The following is a 24,063-nucleotide window of genomic DNA, read 5'->3' as shown; positions in this document are numbered from 1 at the left end:
AAACACTTTTAAGATGTTTTGGTTCTTGCAGATGAGGTTATAGCTATTTGCTCTTCGACACTACATGTGTTTCCCGTGCATACAGTATTACATTTTTGTTAACTTTGTGAACGATTTCTTATTCCTCTGAGGCTTTGACTTAATCATTGATATCTCTCAGTCTTAAAAATGGGTTTATACTGGGCTGTGTTTCATTAGCAATATGCTGTATGCTTCCTTCACCCTGTGCAAAAGTTTGCATAATGACAGATTAATTCTGAGCTGTAGGACCAGAAATGAAGGTCCTGTGCACTCTGTTACCATTAAATTTAGGAATTACTCTGAGTTTGAGACTGAAAGTGGGCAATCCTTACTACTTAGTTTTAGTTCTGAAAGATCATCTGATCTTCATGGAGTTCAGCCTCAGTCCTGAAGACTATGAGTGGTATGGATATGCCAGCTGTTTTCTCAGTTAGAAACTTTACTTGCAAAAGAGTTCATTCTTTTGATGGTATGAATTTGCCAACTCTTCAAAGCATAAAGATAACAAAAGAGCTTTTTTGACAATGGAGTGTGATTTCTTCCTAAGTGGAATTTTTTTGTTTGCGTCTCTAAATCTGCAATATGCAGACCTCTCCAAACTCTTGTAACGATTTTCTTGTCTAGATCTGGTCTGAATTGAATTTGATGCCTGTCTCCACAATTCTGCTCAAAGTTTGCTGGCGAGTTTTAGAATGGAAGACACGCCTTGCTAATGACAAAGTTGACTCACATATTTTTGGGCATGATGGGTTAGGATAACCCAGCGTCATGGGTTTGAGGCCCACGTTGGGCACCAAAAAGGACTGTCATGGGTTAACCCCAGCTGGCAACTACGCACCACGCAGCTGCTCACTCGCTCCTCCCCTGCCCCTGGTGGCATGGGGGGGAGAATTGGGAAAAAAGTAAAACTCGTGGGTTGAGATAAGAACGGTTTAATAATTGGAATTAAAAAACATAATACAAAAAATAATAATCGTAACAAAAAGGGAGATAACGGAGAGAGCACGAGAAACATAACCCACGAAAGACAAGTGATGCACAACGCAATTGCTCACCACCGGCTGACCGATGCCCCAGCAGTGATCCGCCCCTCCCGGCCAACTCCCCCCAGTTTATACACTGGGCATGACGTCCTATGGTATGGAATATCCCTTTGGCTCGTTCGGGTCAGCTGTCCTGGCTGTACCCCCTCCCAGCTTCTTGTACACCTCCTTGCTGGAAGAGCATGGGAAACTGAAAAATCCTTGACTTGGGATAAGCACTACTTAGCAACAACTGAAACATCAGTGTGTTATCAACATTATTCTCATAGTACATCCAAAATACAGCACTGTACCAGCTACTAGGAAGAAAATTAACTCTGTCCCAGCTGAATCCAGGACAGTGAGAAATATGTTGAGATGGAAGATGTGGAAACTGTAATGGGTTATTAATCCTCTAGCACAATCATACAAGCTGTCCTAGTGTGTAGTGTTTACATACTGATTTTTTTCTTAAGATCACTTGTCAGCATTAGGCAACTAGACGATACTGCATCCAAACATGAATAATCTTGCTTTCAAAAAGCACGCAAAACTGAAGCAAAGAATCCAGTTTAAATTGAGAGCATGTCAGGTGGATTGCCATTTTATTGTCAGTCTGCTTGTTTAAGGATACATTCTGGAATTTCTGTATATGTCAATATTGTTAATATCTCCCTGGTATATATGACATGGAAATTCAATGTCAAAAAACCCCTTGATAGTGTGACTCTTCACACTAATAATCTAGTAGCTATTCTTCTATATTAATAAAATGATTTTACTATTCTTTAATAATTTGACATGTCTACTCAACTTAAACACACTTTAAAAGATTAGGGAAATAAAATTTAAATGTAAAGGAAACAATGGCGTACGCTTCCAGTGATTCTTGAATTTTTAAACGTTTGACCTACTTTGTTCAATACTGTTTTTCTTTAATCTTGGGGATCTTCTTATCAGGGTGCAATGTGTCCAAGCCTTAAACACAGGTTTTCAGGATTTCACTTTTTCAGGTTTTCCTCTTTTTCCCGTATGTCCTGGTTTCAGCTGGGATAGAGTTAATTGTCTTCCTAGTAGCTGGTACGGTGCTATGTTTTGAGTTCAGTATGCGAAGAATGTTGATAACGCTGATGTTTTCAGTTGTTGCTAAGTAATGTTTAGTCTAAAGTCAAGGATTTTTCAGCTTCTCATCCCCAGCCAGCGAGAAAGCTGGAGGGGCACAAGAAGTTGGCACAGGACACAGCCAGGACAGCTGACCCAAACTGGCCAACGGGGTATTCCATACCTTGTGATGTCCCATCCAGTATAGGAACTGGGGGGTGGGGGTGGGGAATCGCCACTCGGGGACTGGCTGGGTGTCGGTCGGCGGGTGGTGAGCAATTGCACTGCGCATCATTTGTACATTCCAATCCTTTCATTATTGCTGTTGTCATTTTATTAGTGTTATCATTATCATTATTAGTTTCTTCTTTTCTGTTCTATTAAGCCGTTCTTATCTCAACCCACGAGTTTTACTTCTTTTCCTGATTTTCTCCCCCAACCCACTGGGTGGCGGGGGGGGGAGTGAGTGAGCGGCTGCGTGGTGCTTAGTTGCTGGCTGGGGTTAAACCACGACACCGTACTTTCTTGTTTTCTTTTTTAGTATTGCGTTCAGAAAACAGTAAAACCAGATGTCTCTCTTCCCACTTCCTAACAAATATTATATAGGCATTTAAGATATATATGCAAATATGCGTGTGCTAGCACAAGATGCACTCCTTTTTTCTTCTCCGCTTGCAGAAAACAAATGCAACGTTACCGTCAACAAGGCTACCTATTATTCATCTTGATTTAGCATAAAAGAAACCTTTTTATTTTAACAATTTAGAATTTCCTATACTGCACAGTGAGTTCATCTGATGGAAATTCAAATGGGTACTATTGGTAGTTGTTTTTATGAAGAAGTGAGGCAGAATAGAGGGTCAGAGTATAAGGTACCTTTCCCTTGGGTACAAAAAAAAAAAGAAAATTAAGATAGGTATATATACAAATGCTCTAAATTACCAATTAGCATTCAGAGAAGAGATACTGGAATTATTGCAGATAGTTCTCTGAAAATGTCAGCTCACTGCTCAGCTGCGGTCAAAGACAAGCAGAATAGTGAGATCCTTTGGGAAAGGCATTGAGAACAAAATGAAAAATATTATCATGCTATTGTATAAATCGATGATGTTCTGGTGTCTTGAATTCTGTGTGCACTTCTGGTCTGTCCATGTCAAAAACCGAGGGGATGACACAGAGACCTTCAATGCAAGAGGGGACATGGCAGAGCAGAACTCCTTTAGATTGTAGAACTGGATACATCGTATGCGTGCTTGCGCACATACTCTTTAGGATGCTTATGATGTGAATAACTGCCAGCAAAAGGTCTTGTGTTGATATAAAAGAAAATTTCAAGTGTATCTGATACTTTATTAATTCCAAACAGAACCTGACTTTTGCTTTTATCTTTGGGTTTATTCACATAATTTAGAGTTTAATATGAAAAATGGATTTAACGGGACTGAGTGAAGGTGAAGACTGGAAGTGTAAACCGAATTGAATACTGAAGAGGGTAGATCATCCAAACTTAATAGCAAACGCTTCTTCCTTGAGTATTCAAAAATAGTTTCAACTCAATACACTTCAGGTTTCTGTATGTTAAATTAAGGTAGGTGTAAAAGGGAAAACAAAAGCTCCTTATGAAAAACGCTGGCTTATGAAATGTTTTGTGTACTACAACTGTTTCTGGAAAAATTTGTGTCCTCTTTTTTTATAGTATTTCTTTTTGTCATCCACGGTTGTTCTTATTTCTGTCCACATATAGATAACAAGAGTGGAACTTACGGGATTCATAGGAATAAGGATCATTAGTAAGGTCAATTTTTTGGCAATAAATAATGAAGTCTCTATATATCCTGTTAGTTATGATACATATTAAGTGAATGAATAGGATTACATCGGTTTTGTTTATCATCTTCTAATACGTGACTACAAAAAATTTTATTGTGGTGTGAAAATCTAAACTGAACCAACTGATAATTAAGGTTGAAATTGAATCACTGAGAGTAATCTCAGGGATTCTTTTTAAATACCAGTTTAGGAACATGAATCTTATTACTTTGTTGCATTACTTTCTAGACAGTTCTAGGCAGATCAGTGGATTAGAATGAACAAATAGAATAAAAAGAATAAGCATGGATTACATTAGTAGTTATTTTTATAGACTTGATTGTAGATAGGTGAATGTGACCAAAATCTAACCAGGTGCCAGAAAGGCAAAGAAAGAATTTTAGTTTATAATTCAAAAGGAAACATTCAAGAGGTTTTATTCCGAGACAACGGCATGCACATTCAGAATTTTATGTTCAAATTAAATCCCACTATTTCTTCCTAATTACCCAAGAGTAGCATGTGTCTACTCTTTTAGAATGTAGTCTAAATAATTTCGTGTTTAACACCAGAAGCTGTTTGTTGTGTCGTAAATTACAATAGCATTTTAGTTTCTTATTAAAAGAATGGCAAATCTGATATTTCTGCCAGTATTTTTATGTTTAACTGCTCATAAGGATAAAGTTGCAGCACATCCTTATGTCAAGGATCAGCAGGGCTTTTCTGTTCCGCACCCTGTTCCTTCTTCCTGTTTCCTTGTGGAAATGGACAGGGTGATCTTGGATGACTGAACTTCAGAATGGGCATAGATAAGCTTTACTTGTTTTCTTTAATTCTCGTGAGTAGGGGAAAATACAGATTTCCTCCCCCCCTCCCTGGGTTGTCTGGATTCACAATTAGCGATTATCTTTCACCAGCTTACCATCTGCAATGTAATTTCTTGTTTGATGTATGCATCTTGTTTCTAATTGCCCTGGTTTTCTGGTGGAGATTCTTCCTGTGTGTTCAGAATAATGCTTCCTTTTATTCAGTCTCTTTAAAAGCTATCCCTTTTGTTTCATCAGAACTGCTTATGAGCTGAAATCCTGATTCCACTAAGTCCACAATTCTTCCTAAATTCAATTTTTTAATCTCTCATTTTTAAAGCCTTAGTTATTACATAGACATCTGAATCCTAATGCCGTGCAACGAAGTATTGCTGCTTTTTAAAAGTATTTGGAGAGATGGCTTTCTCCTTTCTGAGTTTTCAAAGGCTGTTGCTTAACTGTCGCCAGATAGCTAATTAATTTTACATTGAGGTATGTATTCTATACAAATGGCCTCTGTATTAATGGACAGTGGTAGCATCTGATGACCTTGCTATTCCATAAGTGAGTTGTCTCTCTATTGTGAATCTCTTGGTGTGTAGAAATGTTTGCTGCATTTGTGGTTACATACCCCAGAAGCAGACTGTCATCTCAACAATTTAGAGAACGACTTAGATTTCCTTTCAATGTTGTAGAAATAAGAATAAATAGAAATAGTCAGAATCTTTGCACAATATTTTCCAAAGATGAATGCTTTATTATTAAAGTATGAAGGCTTTGAGGAACAAATAGAAGAAAATCCTTACAATAAGAAAATTGTTTCCATCTTGTAAGCAAGTTTAAATTGGGGCCTTTTCTTGTAATAAGAAGTGAGAGTAGCTATGGTGAAAGACTATTCAATGGGATATGTCTCCAGTAATTGCATTCCAGTGTCAGTTCTTTTTTGAAGAGCATCCTTATTTAAAGAAAATAAAGATAAAAAGGTCGCCACTCTTGCTGAAAAATAAATCCTGTGTCAAATGTACCTTTTAGAAATTATAAATTTGAAATCCATTATGGTCTTTTGAACAGTGCAAGGGAAAGCTATCCTGCTGTTACAGCTCATTATGACTCTTGACCAAAAGGTTCTTAGCTTTACTATGCGTTGCTTGCTATATATTTTAGATCTATGGTTCTAATTTTCTATTAAATATTTTAGACAAAGTGTACAACAATACAAACACTTGAGTTATTCCAGGCATATACAGAAGAGAAAAAAAAAGAGAAAGTTAAAGCCACGTAGAACCTGCCTTTAGACTGCATACAAATCCAGTAAGTCTAATGGTGTTGTCCCTTTCAGCGTGGGAAAGCAGAAGCGTCTTAGAAATTCTGTACTACTTCTGAAAAATGCATTTAAAAAAATATACACACAAAATATAAGCAACGGCCATCTTCCTTTTGTATGATGAATAGAAAAGAGTTTATTGAAAAGCTCTCTTTAGTAAAAATGTGAATATTTATAATACCCCCAAATGCCATTTTTTATTACCGACAGTTCTTCTGGTGCTAATTGTCAGAGCTGCCTAGAACCTTTCACAAACGCTACATTTCATGTACATATGAATGGAGGAAATTTGTATTTCCCTATAACTGTTTATTTATGCGTTTAGGTATTTATGCATCTGTATTTATAAATACATGACAAATAAATGCTTTTTTACCTTGCATGTGTTCTGAATTATTTTTATGTGGTTGTTTTCACTTGCAAACAGTTTCACAATATGGTGTGGGTGGCTTTATGCAGAATACATTACCTCAGGCAGACAAAATCTTTGTATGGCACCCTCCTCCCTGCCCCCAGTGCTTTTCCTACTGCATTCTTCCAGTTCAGTTTAGCCCAGAACAGAAGGTATTTTTCAAATATCACACAACAAAAGTAGTTATGTGATTCCTCAGTAAGATTAAGCTAGAAACACGGGGATATGGAAGATTTGACAGAAACACGGGGGCTTGAAGGTTGCTGACTTTTTTGTCCTTGTTTAAATATTCCTGTTTATACTTCTCACTGAAGTGATCAACCATCGGCAGGGTTACATATTAATGGTGGAGCAGCTGGAATGCTAGCTCATTTGAGGTGTGCAGGAGCTGCTACAACCTGCAGATGCTTGAACTTCATGAGCCTAAATAGGTACCTGTGTTTTGAAGAAAGCTAAAGGTCTGTTTAAAATTTAAGCAAGTGGCTTCACAGCTGAAATGCATTGTGATTGATTATTCTGCTGTTGCTGAAGGTGCAGCTAATACAGCTATTAGCAGAGGCTTGACCTTTTATAGTGAATGTGCTGTTGAGAGGTGTGGAGTTTAGTTGTGTTCCTGGTCTCCTGCTGCCTCAGGTATTATTCAACTGTCGTTTTTTACATATGTGTACAGTAGATGTTGGCTGCTGATGTTGCAGATGTTGATGTGGTGTGCTGTGCTGTTTGCTTGGTTGGGGTCTGTCTGTCTCAAGCATGCACACCAGTAGAGGGGGTGGAGTGTGGTCACAGCTCTCTCCATGGCAGTCTGGTAATTGGGCTTATTTCAGCAGTTTCTTATTTATTTCACGTTATTGAGACTTCAACAGGAAATGGTCCGTGTTTTCCCATTGTACTGTAACTAGTTTATTCCCTGGGATTTCAGGAAAAAGGAGATATTGTGTGTGCCCCAATATCAATGTGCTTACAGACCAGCCTGTGTTTTGCTATAAGGGGGTTTTCTGTGATTTGTAGGACACATTGGTGCTTCTTATAATAGGATGTGCAACTAACCATCTACTTGAAACTATTTTCTGGTGAATTAACTTTGCTTTTTATGTGATTGTTATCTCTGTAAGGCCATGTAATATTGAAATGAATTCTATCAGACAGCTCCTGCGTATTCTAATCATCAAGATAAACTTATTTTTATTAGGTTGCCTGTGAACAAAGCAGAGATAACTGTAACACTTATCTTCAACCACTGCGCACGTGCTGTCATGTAACACTACCCGTGTATAAACGTCAGTGTCCCCAGACCTGTAGTGCTGTCAGGGTGGACTTCTGTTCAAGTTGATGCAATTTCAGTTGCCTGAGGCAAGCAGACAACCAGGCTTGACTTCCCAGTCACAGCTTTTTCAGATAGAAGTTTTCTATAGAGATTTTGTTTTAAAGGCCTTAGTTCTTCGAAACGGAAGCATTGCTTAATGTATGCATAGAGGACGCCCCCAGTTGGTACTTGTCACGATTCCACAGTCTCATACAACGCAGGTGGCAGAGATATGTTTCTGTAAAAGGATAACTAATTTCTTACCAGTGGGCTTTCATGGGTTTTCTGAGGCAGATGGCCACCCTCAAATAAAGGCTGAGGAAAGAATGAACTTTATAGTCATTGCTTCACAAGCTGGCCTGGTTCAGGTGTGAACTCAGAAAATAAGATACTCTTGAGGATTTTGGAAAAGTTTGTGAAAGCTTTTGGAAGTTCTCGAAGGTTTTTATCCAGAAGGAAAATGTTAGGTTTGAATGTGTAGTTTGCTGGCTTTAGCTGTTGCTTGGTGGCTAGGAAACAGGGACAGGTGAGCGGTAGCTTCAGAGGTGATGTGTCCTTTCATACTTCATCTCTGCTTGCGGGAAAAATAAAGTAGAAGGTACACCAGCAGTTGATATTTGATTCTTTCTTTTTTGCAGTAGAAGATAGATATCCTTTAATTTTCTGTAAAATCTTTAGTATTTGAGGATTTCGGAAGAATGACAAGTACTAGGGGCAAAAAAAAAAAAAAAAGAATCTTGTAATACCCTCGTTTTATAGAGGGAAACAGAGGCATGAAAAAGCAACTGTTCTCTTGGCTTTACCGCAGACAAAGCACAGAGGTGGCAATAACCAGGATCCCTGACTAACAGAAACACTAATGCTGAAGATAATTTACAGAGATTTCATAAACAAACTAACTTGTCTATAAGCAAAGAATGGTGCTGCTGTTGTAACTGTTCTGAAATGGTACTTGTTTCTTGAAATGGATATTAATAGTCCAGGGGAATGAGTGTTGGGTCAGGGAATTGCACCCTACAGTTCTGTCCTTCTCAGTAAACCTGCCAGTTCTCTTTGTCTTTGATCATAAACTCCTTTTGTGCATATTATATAACACATAGAAGTCGCAGAGAGATGGATGATTTGAGTCAAACTTAATGATGACAGTTTCATTCCTGAGCATGGCAGCATATTTATTTATATCTACGTACATATATATATGTGTATAAAAAAATTAAAAATTACTTTTGTTTTTGTCTTTGAGAGTCCCCTTTCTTGTGCTTCTCATTTTCAGCTGAAAGGGAAATTGTCAAAATAAGATACGAGTTTGAGATTTTTGTCTCGCTGTAACCTCTTTGGTGCTTTGGAACGATACCGTTTGTGACTCCTTTCACTTGTTTCACAGCATCCTTCTCTTCCAATCTTTGATTGCTGTCTAGTCAGGTAGTATTTACATAACATTAAAGCAAAAGCAGGTTCTGTCTGATGTACTTGAATGGGGGATTTTGGAAAGCGATGTGTGCAAGAAAGCCATGTTCTTTGCAAATTAGTCATAATCTTCTCTGATTTTAAACAAAACGTGAGCCCGCTTTCCACGCTCGCTTCCCAATGCGAACACCAAGTGCTCCAAAGGATGATCTCTTCTGAGGGAGAAGGAAACCCAAGATAACTCACTACTGACAGAATCTTAAGGATTTTTCCATCCGGACTAAAAGATTTTTGTACCTTGACAGAAAATCAATGCTTTCTCATTCTTATTAGGCCTGTAGCAACATCATCTATAGACATCTCTACACCAGGGAAAACTTCATTTAAAGTTCCCATCGTTGCAGCCATATTGCTGCTAAAAAATCTTGAGATTCCTCATGCAGACGAGGTTCCCTTAGTCCTCCTTGCGCTAGCAGCACCAGGATGTCTCGTGAAGGGCAGGTTCCCATGGTCAGATTTGTTGCTAACTGTTCAAATTATATCGGCTCAGAAGAAGTTGACCTCTGCTTTAAGTACGGCTGTGGGAAAGCAGCTTTGTCAGTGCTAAATCTTTCAATATTGCCAGCATCTGTACATCTGCAGGAGTGGTAAATACAATGATTTACATTACCAAAGTCCTAGAACAACATGGCAGAGTATAATCTCTGGTGTATTTTGGCAAAACACGTATGTAACCACTGGGAAATCTTTTGTTTATACTTGAGGTGCTGAGAAGGTAATCGACTAATTTTGGCAATTGTTTGAGTAGGAATGTTCTTGTGTGTACACGAGCCTATCGCAAAGGCATTCTCATTATAGTTTGAATACAAACACATGAAAGCTAATGGCAATAACTAATAAAAGTAGTAAGAGGAGGGAGAGATTATGGAGAGGGTGTCTCTTAAAAGAAAGCATCGTTCAACTGCCTGCTAAGCACTTCCTTGGAGGGTGGCTCGATACTTTTTTGTGGCTGACCCAGCAGCGTGAGCACCGTGAGACCAGAGTGGCAAGAATCAGGCTGTGGTACAGTTTCTTAAAAGATGAAGGAGAGAACAGGCGGTCCTTGAAGAAGCCTGGCATTCAGAATATGTTAGGCTTCTGAAAATTGGCAAGGAGCTGAAGTAAATTACCAAGCAGAGCTAGGGACCAGCGTCAACTAACAAGTATAAATGTAAGCCTGAATTTATCAGCTAAAGCCAGGCACATTTGTGTGAGAGTTTCTTGCTAAAATCAAAGAGGGAGCGAGTGATACATCGCTTTGATGCTCTTTAAAAGAAAATGGTTGCAACCCATATCATTTTGCTGTCAAATGTATTTGAAAAATAGGAAATGTATGTCGGATATATGTTCTGCAAACAGTTATCCACAGTATTCCAGAAGTATGTGGTTTGAAGGTTTCCTTGGAATCCACCGTTCAAATCTAAATGTGTCCTGAGTTATCTTGAAATTGGCTGCCATTCTATACTATGGCAAAGTGAGGACATTGCAGAGGTTAACTTTAGCCTGGCGAAGCCTTTGATCCTGTTGCTCTCAATGGAGAGGCTCTTCCAAAGGTCTGAATTCAGAGTCTGTAAAAATGGGCGTTTTTCTTGTGTTTTAGAGGCACTACCTTTCTCTGTGGTCTATAGAAGGCTAAATTTAGTCTGTAGTCCTTTGAACCCCTCTTATTCACTGGTATATTTAAGCAAATCCTTAATTCCAGAAATGCATACTTTTAGCTCTCAGCGTATGGATACTAGCCCGATGATTGTAGTTGCATAAATGAAGACTACCAAGAAGGGTTCCACATTCGATTTTTTATTATGTCTGTTGTCCTTTGTACGGTTTTAAGAAATTTCCTTGCATCCTCTTGATTCCACTGAACAAAACTGTAAATCCACAGTGCAAAAGCATAGAATATTCAGGTGTTCTTTTTGCAATCCTACTGCATGAGGGAAGCTCCTAGTAATTGCAGGAAGAAGTGAGAAACTTCAGGGTCAGGTAGCTCACCACCTCTAACTGATGCTTTACTAGAACAAAATGTAGCAGGAGAGTAAAGTGCAGGAGCTGCAGCAAATTAAGCTCAGTGGCAGCAGTTAGAGTTGCTGGATGAAAGGAAAATATGGCCCATTTGTCTGGGAGCCTCTTTGGGGTTCGATGGCATGAACGGTGCTCTAAAACTGTAAAATGTTATTACATGCTATTAGAGGAGGAGTCAGCTCAGCATGCATTACAGCAAGTGGTTGTGACAACTGAACTGTGTATTTAAAGGGCATGCTGTTAGGGCCCCTCTTGTGTTCGCTTGCCTTGTATTTATGCTTATTGCTGTTGGTGATGGACGGTGATGTACGGGTTAGTCTTCACAGCAGATATTTTTCTGAGATAATCTTCTTCATGTGTTTTTGTCATAGCCGTACTTTGCCTCCTCATGGATTCTTTTTTTCCTGTTTTTGGACCTAAATAATCTACTGTCACCACGCACACGTTGTTGAGTTTTGTAATTGAAGCAGACCCATAGCTGACTCGCACACCAAACTCCCAGCATTCAGCCGTTGTGGCAACCTTGTTATTCCACTTGCTTTTCAAATGCCCCATCATCACACTGAAAAGCTCACTGTCTCTCTTGAATTTTTTTTTTCCTTTTTTTTTTTTTTTCCCCCCTTGTAGAGCATGATGAGTGTGGCAGCGGACAGCATAACTGTGATGAGAATGCAATCTGTACTAACACTGTCAGGGGACATAGCTGCACCTGCAAACCTGGATATGTGGGGAACGGGACCATCTGCCGAGGTAAGTCTGTTACTCTAGAAACACCATAAAAGTGGCAGACTTTATTAATATTTTCTGACAGTCACCTACGTTCTGGTAACTTGTGATGGCTGGATTCTGTCAATGATTTGCTGTAACATCTATCATCTGGCAAATGGAGTATGCATGGAGATGATGGGAATTGATTTGTGCATAACTTCTCGGCAAGAAGGAAATATTTTTTGGAATGCTAGAAGAAAAGAACTTTTCATTTTCTGTCACCAAATACCATCATTTGAGCTAGTATCATTAAGCTTTTAAGTAATGTTCATTGTTTTATAAACTGTGGATGGCATGTGCTGTCACCTTTGGCTTTTAAAATTTAATCAGATGCCTTTTAAATTGGGATAATTGTCTTTTATGTTAACATCATATGGTTGTTATTTGACTACTCACACCAGAATAGAGATTTTATTTTTTTAAAAACTTTACCTTTAAATGTGTACTTTGAAGACTTCTCAGTTATGTAAACAAGAAATACTGATAGCCAGCCATGCCTTCTGTGAAGTGGTAGGTCATTTATTTAGGGTGGGGTGTTTTGTTTTTGTTTCAGTAGAGAAAGAGAAGCAAATATCTTACATAAAGACAGAGGAGGAAATTTATTAAATAGTTGGCTTAGTGAGGGCTATGTCATGAAGTACTATTGAGTTGTAACTCGTGTTTATGAATTATTTGTCTCATAAAAAGCTATTTTTTGTCTTGTCCGGGATTGCATACTTTCTGACTTTCTGAACAGAATTGCAGTAATAGAAAACTAACTTTTTTTTTTTTCTTTCAATGACAACTATTTAAATTGAGGAATGTACTGGGTAAAATATTCTGTACAGGTTGGGGGCATAAGAGGCTGGATATTAATTTTTCAGAATATTGTAAATTGGCCAAGCAATTCCTTAAAGGATAAAGAAGATTGATGTCATTTCTGTTTCAAGCTCAAGTTCTTCACCAAGATTAGCCTGTCAACTGCTGAATTAGCATATACCATCTGATTGCTTTTTGGTATGACTTTCTTTGGGTACTGTCCATCTGCCCAAGAGCATCCCTGTATTTAAAACTGAAAAATGGTTTGTAAAGATTTAAGAAGGAATACAAAAATGTTATGAAAATGGTGGGCAAGTTAAACCTTCATCTGTCTATATTGAAGGTCAACAGGTGATACTGGGGACAAATTTATTGTAATATGTTTTCAGTCTTTGATTACAGTAAATGTAAATTGCAGCACAGACAACTATAGTTTGAGGGAAGTCTGAGTGAACAGCCTGTCTGTGATACCTTTTTTTTTTTCCGAGGGTAATACAACAAGACCATCCCTTAATCATATTTCTTTGAAACAGGAATGTTTGGATTAGTTCATAAAAAACATGTTTTCACATTGGTTTTTGTCATTGGCACACCTGGATATTTGGTTTAATGTACCAAAAACTCAAAGCGAAACTCTTATTGCGTATTTATTCGTCCAGTAACGTTGAACTAATGAAATTGCACTGGAGAAATGCAATAATGTTTTTACCCTCAAAGTTCTGTTGAAATCCGTGTTGTAGGTAAAATATATATCACATATATTTTTTAGTATGCCTTGAATTGCACATGCGAATGTAGTTATAGTTGCCTTTTTGAGATAGATGTACATGGAAATAGAGGAACCAAAGTGCATTCTTATATTCTGACTGGGAAGCATAAATTGAAAAAACTGGAGATTGTAGAAAGGGGTTTGCAAGTCTAATAATTATGAAAGTCACTAGGGATAAGAATAATGCGGCACTGCATGGACTAGTTACTACTGCAAACCAGCTAATATTAGAATAGTGTGCATTTTAGTAAATAATGAAACACTCAGTGTAAAATAGTGGTCTGAGTTTCTCAGCCTGTGGTCCTGCGGTCGCTTGAGGTTTTTACAAGTCTGGACTGCCAATTTAGGAAACGTTCCCATTCTGCCCATGGTAGCACCAGAAACACCACTTTTGCCTCTTTTTTTACCAAGTTTAATGGTGGTACGTTGTAAGTTACCAGTCATAGCAGTTTCCTTGCGCAAATGCTAGGGTTGGCACAAGGAAAGAGGTGTGAACGTGTCGGGACAACTATAAACGGCTTATGTTGTCTTGTAGTAATGTTTTGGGGCTTTATCTTCAGGCAATATAGATTGGAAAAAAATAGATATAAGCCAAGGTGATAAGTTTAATGTAGTACTGTCTGAAGATATGATAAACATTTCTGCTTGAGTCATCTGTAAGTGCTTTATAAATGTTTACATGTTATAGATGTGCGCATACACAAAACAGTTGTTCCGACTACTTCTGAAATAACCTATCTCTGCAGTTCAATAAGAAATCTTGCTAATATTGTCCAACAAAACCATAAATAGAAAAATAGTAATTTCATGATGAGAGAAAAGGACTGGCTTTGTGCCTGATTCTACAATCTATTTCAACAATCTATTTTAGCAATGTTATAAAAAATAAAATCAGAGTAATGTTCCTTCTTGAATTTACTGGATAACACTGTAGTAGCCTTTATAATAAAACCAGAATGCTGTTACTTGTATTTTAGAAAAGAAGATGTATGTGTAGTTAAATGAAATTGCCTGGTGAACTACTGGTAAACATAATGAAATGACTCTGGCAGGACTTTGTGATGTTTGCATTTTTTGTGAAAAGTTATGGAGAAATAAAAAGGACAGAAATAATCTGGATATGAATATTATGTTTTCCGGGGATTTAGAAATAAAAACAAAAAACAAATGTTGGAGAGGAAAGCAAATATGTAAAAAAAAAAATCTGTATAATCAGGCTGTCATACTTGAGTAGAAAAATAAATCTCATGCATAAGGAATTGCTTTACTGTAAATGTGGTAGACTAGACTATGTAATTAAGGACTGGATTGTGTCAAACTAGATGTGGAAACTGTCATGAAGGAAGGTGTGGAAAAGAGCGCAGACAGAGACCAAATGCACTTCTGCATTAAAATAGATACTGCCATAGTTTAAGTGACATAAAAATGGAAAGAGAAGTGGAGATGAACACAGGAAAATCTTTATAAATACGTAGTTACCAATATCTAGACTGTGAGACTGTATAATAGAGACAAATAAGACTTATTTACTATGGATGCTCTCAATTTCACTGTAAGAAGTGGGCTTTAGCACATCAGAAAAGCACTGAAATTTTGGCAATAGATCAGAACAGAATGAGGCTGAGATGAGCTGAAATGACAAGGCAGGACAATGCTGTGCCATCACCATTAGTAAATTTGACAGAATACTGGACCCAGAATCAGATAGATTATATCTTAGGATTTCTTCAGAAAATGAAAAGTAAAATAGGGAGATCTTTGCCTGAAGAAAGCATTAAAGGCAGAGGACAGAGGTATAACTAGTTGAATAGAGATTCTGAATCTACAGATTTGTTAAGTTGCTCTTTTCTATGAAGGAAACTTTGAAAAAATTCAAAAGAACTAAGAGTGATTCGGGAAATAGAAGAAGTTGTAGGTGGGTAACAGAAGACTCATGCCATGCCCTTTTACTTGAATTATGTACATGAAATACAGAATTCATAGGTGAGGGTGCAGTAAGGACAATTGGAGCAATTTCACTAAACTTCAGGATAGGATTTAATAGTGTACCATAAAGGCAATTAATTTAGGGTGGAAGGGAAAGGTAATAAAAGATGGTTTAGCAACTGAGTGTTCCAGTTGTTTAAAAAAAAAAAAAAAAAAAAAAAAAAAAAGTGTGGTGGGCAAATGACTACCTGGTACAACATTGCACTTTGCAGTGTGCCTGTCAGGATGGACCTTGTAGGAAATCGGTGTTTAGTGGCAGTGATTAGATGAAAGAAGTCTTATTTTCCTAGGACAGCCAGGTTTATGAATAACCCGTCACCTGTAGACAGGGTTGTGTGTGTGAGAGTAAAGCTCTGTCATGTATAAAATGAGTAAAACTCCCTGTCGTGACTCTAGCTGAAGAACTAGGGATATTGAATACAGAGACAAATACCATATTTAGACTATAAAGGCTCTTGGTGTGTGTACTGTTGCAGTGTTTCTGCGTGAAATCTTAGCGGGGCTGGAATCTGGGAGGCTGGAAAATGCGTACAGGGAAAACATAGTTCTCTGCTTTTTGTCTTGATAAGTTCTAGTTCCAGTTCCACTTGGCAGCCTTGCACCACATGCTGTGGATGTGACGTGTTGAAGTGGGATGTGGCGTTTGTTAAAACATAAAGGACCTCGTGCTCCACCATCTACTTTACCGTAGCGAGATGGAAGCTAGAGAATATTTGCTGTGGGACGTACAGTCCTACAGTTTAGCAGAAGTTTATTACAGAGCTCACGCCTTGTACCACAGACTGAAATCAAAGGAAGGAGCCAAGGTATATTGAAACATCAGCAGGTTTCCTAAAATAATTGATGACATTTGGGATTAAATGCCTTAAAACAAACAAACAAAACCCCACCCATCAGATTTTGTAGGGACTATAGATCTGACTTTTCAGCGCGAACAATGCACAAGTCACCATCAAGGTTTTGTTGCAATCGGTTGTTTTCTTTTGTACAAGGAGACCTACGTGTAGTATACAAGCCTTGTCCTAGCTCTTGGTATTTTGTTCCAAATGTTTGTTTTAAAGTATAAATTCTGCCCATAGAAGTCCTTATATATTCAGAAAAATAGAAGTAGCCTTGAATATACTTGGGTGGTAAACAGGAGTAATTCTTTTGAAACACAGACAGGGTGTGTTTGTTAATCTTTTTTTTCGTATATCTCTGTAGCGGGCAATGAACAGAAGGCCAGCACTTAAGTGCAAATATTTTTCATTGTACTTTTGTATTTTACTTGTGTAGTCTGTCTAACAGGTATATTTAGTGTGCTATTAATATCTCATTTAGTGGTTTCTACTGAAGTGTAGATTTATTAGAATGATTAAATGAGGTGGATTTAGTTACAGTCATAAACCTTAAAACAAATGTGTGAGATATGACTGATGCCTGGGCAGAGAAACATTAGGTATTGTGAAATAAAAATCAAAACAGTGTTTATTCTAATCAGTATTCAGGCTGTAGAATGGTTTATTTCTGCCAGAGTACAGAATATGATTTCCCCCTCCTCCCCCCCCCCCCGTTACATTCTTCTGAAGCATTTCACAGGAGACACTTAAGGGATTACAACTCGGTGTATGGTGGAGTCTTAAAGATGAAAGCCATTCTTTTTCAGTGACTCAGTTCTTCTGGTGTAATCTGGAAGTCCGCATTAGTTTCTTAATTGTACTGTAGTTCTTTGTGTATATTTGCCCTGGAAGGTGTGTTTGGGAGTGCGGTTGTTACTGATGAACTTACTGGTCACTTCATGAATAACATGTTGGGAACCTGATATGAAAATTAACCAGATTTTGAACAGATACTCCTATCTTTTGTAAGGTAATGAGAGTAATCATATGGAGTCTTTGTTCATAATACACTCAGAATGTTTACTGATTACCAGAGTACGTCACAGGCTTGAAAATTGCTTCTGTTTGATGTAAATCAGTAAGTTAGCCTATTTTACATTGTTTTAATCACAAATTGTAATTGGATGGATGTGTCGTTTTAACAAATGGCAGTCTCAGAGCTTTCTTTCATTGCAGCTTTCTTCTTTGTTTCCAAGCAGGTATTTCTTTTTTAAAGTAATTCTTAGTCTGAAATATATTTAATAATCTGAAAGACGTGCCCATGAAGGAAATTGTCTATCTTCCAACGTGTAGGCAGTATAGCGATGGTGTAGTAAATGGATGACTAAAGGCAAAGAAATTTTCCTCTGTTAGGAAATTTCACCTGCTATGAAAAATACTCAAGAGTATTTTTAGTAAGAGCTAAAGAAGAAAAAAAAAATAGTCTGTGGTTATTTCTGTGCTGGGTTGTCTGCTTTTTGTGTCCCTTTTACATTGACATCAGCAATGCTAAGGTAGATTAACTTTAAATGCCAGCAATGTGAGACAGTCAGACGTGCTGATATCTTGATATTAAAGCATATCAGATCACTGTAAGGTGACTAACTGCCACTTAGGTTTATGTTTTTTGCATGTACGTGTGTCTGTTGGAGGTGGAGTTGAAAGTCTTTATGGAGCATTGGAGTACGTTATGAATAATATGTAGGCCGAGACTAAAGTGGAAAGGAACAAACACGTCTTTCCCTATAGCCTTCGATTTTTGTAGCTGTAAGGCTTTGAATGGTTGATGTGCCTTATCATGGCTTTAATTGCTGCTTTGGTGTAATATTCACAAATCTCAAGAAAAGATGGGAGTTTTGACTCGTGCTGAGATTCTCATCTTCATTCTTCACAGTCTTGAGCTTTGTGTAGTTTTTTTTATACCTAATACATAGTGAATAAATCGCTGCAAAAGCAGATAAGTGCATTCGCATGCATTTTGGTGTCACTTGGCACATGCGGAAAATGCCATGGCAAACGTAAGATGCTGGATAGTCACACTTTTTGGGTGAAGCATTCTAGATGTAACCGATTTAATAATTTTAACCCAATACAGAGTTACACAACAGCGCAATTAGAATTCTTACAGATTTTTCATTCTAAAACTAGCATGGTTGGAGTCAGAATCAAGACAGTATGATTGAAACCACTAAATTTTCAATAGTACTGAAGTTTTAATGTAAGAATATTTGTATTTTTGTTCATGATTAGATAGTTATCAAGTGTGCACGTTTGTTATAATTGCTATGTTTGTGTCTGGATTTTGAGTTCTATAAACTCCCTTTGTAAATTATTTGCCACATACTTTTTAAGGTCCTTCACTGCAAATGTTGTTCTTGTTTTGGTTTGGGACTCTGATTTAAAACAATTTTGATTAAATTAAGATGATTTATGATAATTTTTTCTTGCCCTTAGAACGTCATCACCTAAATTTAGTCGTGTGAGATGCTGAAATTCAGGCGTAATTAGTTTTGTATTAAGAGCTAAGCTATACATATCCACCGCTATGCGGTTCAATTTTACAGCCTCACTAAGGGCACAATATTTCCTGCTGATTGGATCCTGTTCTGTGTGCGAGATTGTTCAAGATGATTTAGAATGTACATCAGTTATGGAAATAGATGATTTAAAAACCATGTTTAATGTAACTTGTCAGAATCCAGATCCTGATCTGTTTGCTGTCATAGATTGTCTCCCTGCACTAGATTTATAGCTAATTTAAAAAGTGTAGTGCTGATTCATGCTTGCTGAAGAAATGGTCCAGTCCAGAGCAATTGTTTTATCTGCATAAAAGGAAGGAAACACTGTAGTTACCTGAAATATTTTAAAACTTCATCTGACAGGTTCTTCTGCTCGTATGAGTAAGTCTAAAGAGCTCATCAGACCTACTCATGAATGTTTATGAGGGTTCCTAGGTTCACATTCTGAATCAGAGATTCTCTCATTGACTTAGTTGCTTATTGTGTCCTACTGCTTTGGTTTACATTTGTTTGTTTAGAATCAGCAGTTCCCTCTAGGATCATGGTCCTATATGGCATGTACAAAAGAATTACAAAGTGTGGTGGGTTGACCCTGGCTAGACACCAGGTGCCCACCAAAGCTGCTCTATCACCGTCCCCCTCGGCTGGACAGGGGAGACAAAATATAACAAAAGGCTCTCGTGGGTCGAGAGGAGGACAGGGAGAGATCACTCGCCAATTACCATCACGGGCAAAACAGACTCGACTTGGGGAAACTAGTTTAATTTATTAGCAATCAAATCAGAGTATGGTAATGAGAAGTAAAACCCAAATCTTAAAACACCTTCCCCCAACCCCTCCCTTATTCCCAGGCACAGCTTCACTCACAAATTCTCTACCTCCTACCCTGCCAGCAACACAGGAGGATGGGGAATGGGGGTTGGGGTCAGTTCATCACACGTCGTCTCTGCCGCTCCTTCCTCCTCAGGGACAGGACTCCTCACACTCTTCCCTGTTCCAGCGTGGGGTCCTTCCCACGGGACACAGTCCTTCACAAATTTCTCCAATGTGGATCCTTCCCACAGGCTGCAGTTCTTCACGAACTGCTCCAGCGTGGGTCCCTCCCATGGGCTGCAGTCCTTCAGGCACAGCCTGCTCCAGCGTGGGTCCCCTGCAGGGTCACAAGTCCTGCCAGCAAACCTGCTCCAGCCTGGGCTCCTCTCTCCACGGGGCCTCAGGTCCTGCCAGGAGCCTGCTCCAGCGCGGGCTTCCCACGGGGTCACAGCCTCCTTCGGGCATCCCCCTGCTCTGGCGTGGGGTCCTCCCCGGGCTGCAGGTGGAGATCTGCTCCACCGTGGACCTCCCTGGGCTGCAGGGGGACAGCCTGCCTCCCCGTGGTCTTCCCCACGGGCTGCAGGGGAATCTCTGCTCCGGCGCCTGGATCATCTTCTCCCCCCTCCTTCTTCACTGACCTGGGGGTCTGCACAGTTCTTTCTCTCACATGTTCTCACTCCTCTTTCCTGGCTGCAGTTGCACAGGGTTTTTTTTCCCCCCTCTTCTTAAATACGTTATCAGAGAGGCCCTGCCACTGTTGCTGATGGGCTCAGCCTTGGCCAGCGGTGGGTCCATGTTGGAGCCGGCTGGCATTGGCTCTGTCGGACAAGGGGGAAACTTCTCGCAGCTTCTCACAGAAGCTACCCCTGTAGCCCCCCCCCCCAAAAAAAACCCCCTTGCCACGCAAACCTAATACACAAGGTGATGACAAGTTAACAGGTATGTTCCCCACAATCGCCTGCACAGTAAAACTGGGTTGTATAGGAACATGGGACTATTTCAATATTAATTGCTTTCTCTTTTAAAAGAATAGTTAGTAAAAGCAAAAATGTGAAGATTTTACTTTAATGTCTGCACCTTACATTGTATTTTCTACACTCTGTTTGAGGTCACCTCAATCAGTAACTCCTCCTGCCTGCAGCAGGTCTCTGTCCCAGAACCCCTTGAGGAGCCGAATCCAGAGTCTCCTGAAGTCAAGCAGCAGCTTTCTAATGTTGCTAGAGTGGTTCGTTCAAGTCCCCCGAATTAGTACTTTTTTCTTCCCTCCTGCAGTATTAAAATCTAAAGTTGGAACAAAAAATATCAATTATTAAGTCTTCAAACACACCCTTCGTTCAAAGATCTTATTCGCGATGCTCTGCTGCTTTTTTGACAGTAGAGGACTAGACACCATGGTCAGTCATTTGGTCTGCAGTACTGTCTGCTTTAAACTTGTAATCCTTATGATGTGTGAAACCCAGTCTGTTTAGATCTGTGACTCTCCTGGCCTGCCTAGGAGCTTGCCATGCCATTATTTGGAACAAAGTACTTATTTTTTCATGGTGGGTGGGAAAAATCAGTTCAGCAAGAGCATCTTGAAATATATCACTGCACAAAGCCTATTGCAGCTTTGGCTTGACTCTGTGCTGCAATAGGAGCACAGTAGCAGCACTGGGCTCGCTCTCTCTTGTGAAATCAGTTACAGTGTGCAACCGTTGCAGGATTAACGTATACGGAACAGGCACATTAAAAGGCAGGAGGATGCCAAAACCATGAAATTCTTTCTATTCCCTGTAGAGTATAACCAAACAATATTGAAAACTGAACATGTAAATATTTTACCCAAGTGTAAAATAAGAGCATTGCAGTTGTTATTTTTGGCAACAGGAGTGCTACAGTGCTGTCACCCCAATGCAGAAGGAAGTACTTTTTCACACAATACATAATTAATGTGGCGATCCCTTGGTCACAGGGTGGTGAGGAGGCTAGACAGATTGAAAAAGCTGCTGCGCATAGGAAGAAAATCCCAATCAGTGGATGCACAGTATTTGGTTTGAGGAAGGTCATGGGGAATCCTTAGGAAGTGTCACAAGATCCTTGCCCTGTTCTTTCCCTTGACATTCGTTATGGACTGTAGTAAGAGAGAGGATGCTGGGCTAGTAGGCCCTCTGGAATGACCTAGTTGATTTATTTTTATGTTGTTCTGGCTGAGATTGTTATTAGAGCAATCCCTTTTTGGTAAGGATAATATTAGCCATTTATTTATGTACTTTTTATTTGTACAAAGGGGTCACTGAGATTTTCAGAGGGGGTTTGCGGGGCTGTTCTTTACCATAGCAGTGGAATAGACTCCAGCCAGAAAACTTCTTTCAGCCTTCTGTTCCTATGAATTTCCCACACTACGGTAAACCAAGGTAAAAACGTTAAGTGATTTGTCAAATGTGACACACACAGTCAGTACCTGATCCAGGATTCAGACGCCGTTCCCAGACTGACAGGTCTGTTTCTAAACCATTGGGCTGTGATTTCTCCACATAAACTATCAAAAGTATTTTAAAAATACCTAAGGAATCAAACCAAAAGAAACATTAAGACTCCAAAATCAAGCATTTGGGGATATTTAAAATTTAGGTCACCTGTTCAGTCTTAAATCACTTGCAACCACTGCTGAAATACAGTCCTTACTGATAAAATCACAGGTGGTGTGGGTTTTTTTGGTCCCTCTGCCTTGTTCAGTGCACGGTATAAACACATCAATCAGTGAAGGAGTTGAAGTCCTGAAAGTAGGTATTCAGTGTTTATTATTTTTGCCGTTCATTGTGTGATCCTATTACTATTAGCTGCTGTCCCAGTATCTGTACTGAATTTAGGATGTTACCAGGTCCTTCAGAAACCAATCTGTATTGTTCTTATCAAATGATTGCAACGGAGTGAAAATGTACCTTAGCCGCCTTTACATCAGCTCTCCGCTATCAGCGTAGCGTGGCGGTTTAGTTGTTCGAGCATTTGTCCGGGTTTTCAGGAGGGGCCTGTAACACTCTTTTATGTTTTTCCATGACTTGAGGAGGATGATATTACTTTTTGTGGTCTTGCCATTGGAGGAGGATGTGGGACAAGGGGTTCAGTTCCAGGTTCCTAGGCAAGTGTGTTACAGTTGACTTTCCTCTCTGCAGCTCCTGCAGTCCTTGTTGTTTTCCCATTCCCTCTGTTCCCCACCTACACCCTTCCTCTGTGTCTTTGTCCTCTCCTGCTTTGGTGCGGCTCGTGCACCATCGTGAAATGTGATGAATGCTGGAAGAATATTAAGGGGGCGTGATTAAACATTTACAAACTGAGATGATTCAGAGATGTGGCAAAAGGCACATCCTTCAAATGTCTGTTTCAAAGTGGGGGCCCAGGGACAGGGGAGAGTCTAGAAAAAAAAACAACAACAAAAAAAAACCAAACCAAAAAACCCTACCTGTTCCTTATTTTGAGAAACAGATGGATTTTTTGCTACAACGCAGCTTCTGGTAGATATCCAGCGTAGGAAAAACTTAATTACAAATGGTTTACTTGACCACATTACTGAAAATGGTATTTTATAGTATGGAAAACTTGGATTGCCTTGCATGTCGGTATTGCTTACTTTGTTTGCATGAGTTATATTGGCTGGCTTACTAGTTTTGGAGGTTGCATTTAGTGGTTGGGCACTGGAACGGCAAGTCTGGAAGCCATGCAGGATGTTTGATGGGATAATTTGCATGTTTTTATCTGGAAAGAGTCTCCAGTTCAGCTGTTTCACAGTGGTGCTGGTGTTTTAGCCTCTGCAACATGCTGAAAAGTTGAGGCACCCCTGCGTGTGTATAGAGTTCTTATCTAAAGTGTTCAACGATAAAAATAATAAATGTGGCTATGCTAAGCGAGCATATGCTAAGTACAAGACTAATGGCAAGCTTAAACAGTATACTGTGAATGGTACCTGAAAGAAATGTTGACGTGAAAAAGAATCTATTGCAGAACCTACTAGAAAAAACAAATGGTGCTTTGAAGATTGTATCATCAAAATGAATTATTAGGTGAATTCAGTACACGAACTACAAGAAGAATGTGAGTTAAAATAGCTTAGAACACATTACGTGCAGAGGGAATTAGAAGTTAAAGTAAACCAAGTAGAGGTGGGAATTGAAGGGGTCCCACTTTTCAATGTGATTTAAAATTCAGTCATCCAAGAGTAAAAATGAACAATTTGTATGTCATAAAAACTAAGAGTTTTTATTTAGGTATTCCTGAAGGGCTAGAGCTGCGTGACCTATGTTGTTATTCTGCTGA

General features: G+C 39.0%; 1 protein-coding gene across 5 annotated transcripts in view; it reads left to right on the top strand.

The window, feature by feature from the left end:
• The window catches only part of NELL1 (neural EGFL like 1), a 302,370-nt gene that overhangs the window by 170,758 nt on the left and 107,549 nt on the right, over nt 1-24,063 (top strand). For 3 of the 5 annotated variants that reach the window (XM_052811478.1, XM_052811476.1, XM_052811474.1), the window contains exon 14: nt 11,891-12,013. The exons of the other annotated variants lie outside the window; for them this stretch is intronic. In XM_052811478.1, coding sequence (XP_052667438.1) covers nt 11,891-12,013 — 123 coding nt within the window. The remainder of the gene's footprint in view (nt 1-11,890; nt 12,014-24,063) is intronic. 5 annotated transcript variants of the gene reach the window in all.

Source organism: Harpia harpyja, chromosome 16 (assembly GCF_026419915.1).
Source record: "Harpia harpyja isolate bHarHar1 chromosome 16, bHarHar1 primary haplotype, whole genome shotgun sequence".
NCBI classification, from domain to species: Eukaryota; Metazoa; Chordata; class Aves; order Accipitriformes; family Accipitridae; genus Harpia; species Harpia harpyja.
The sequence above is the reverse complement of the archived record's forward strand: the minus strand, read 5'-3'. Positions and strand labels throughout refer to the sequence as shown.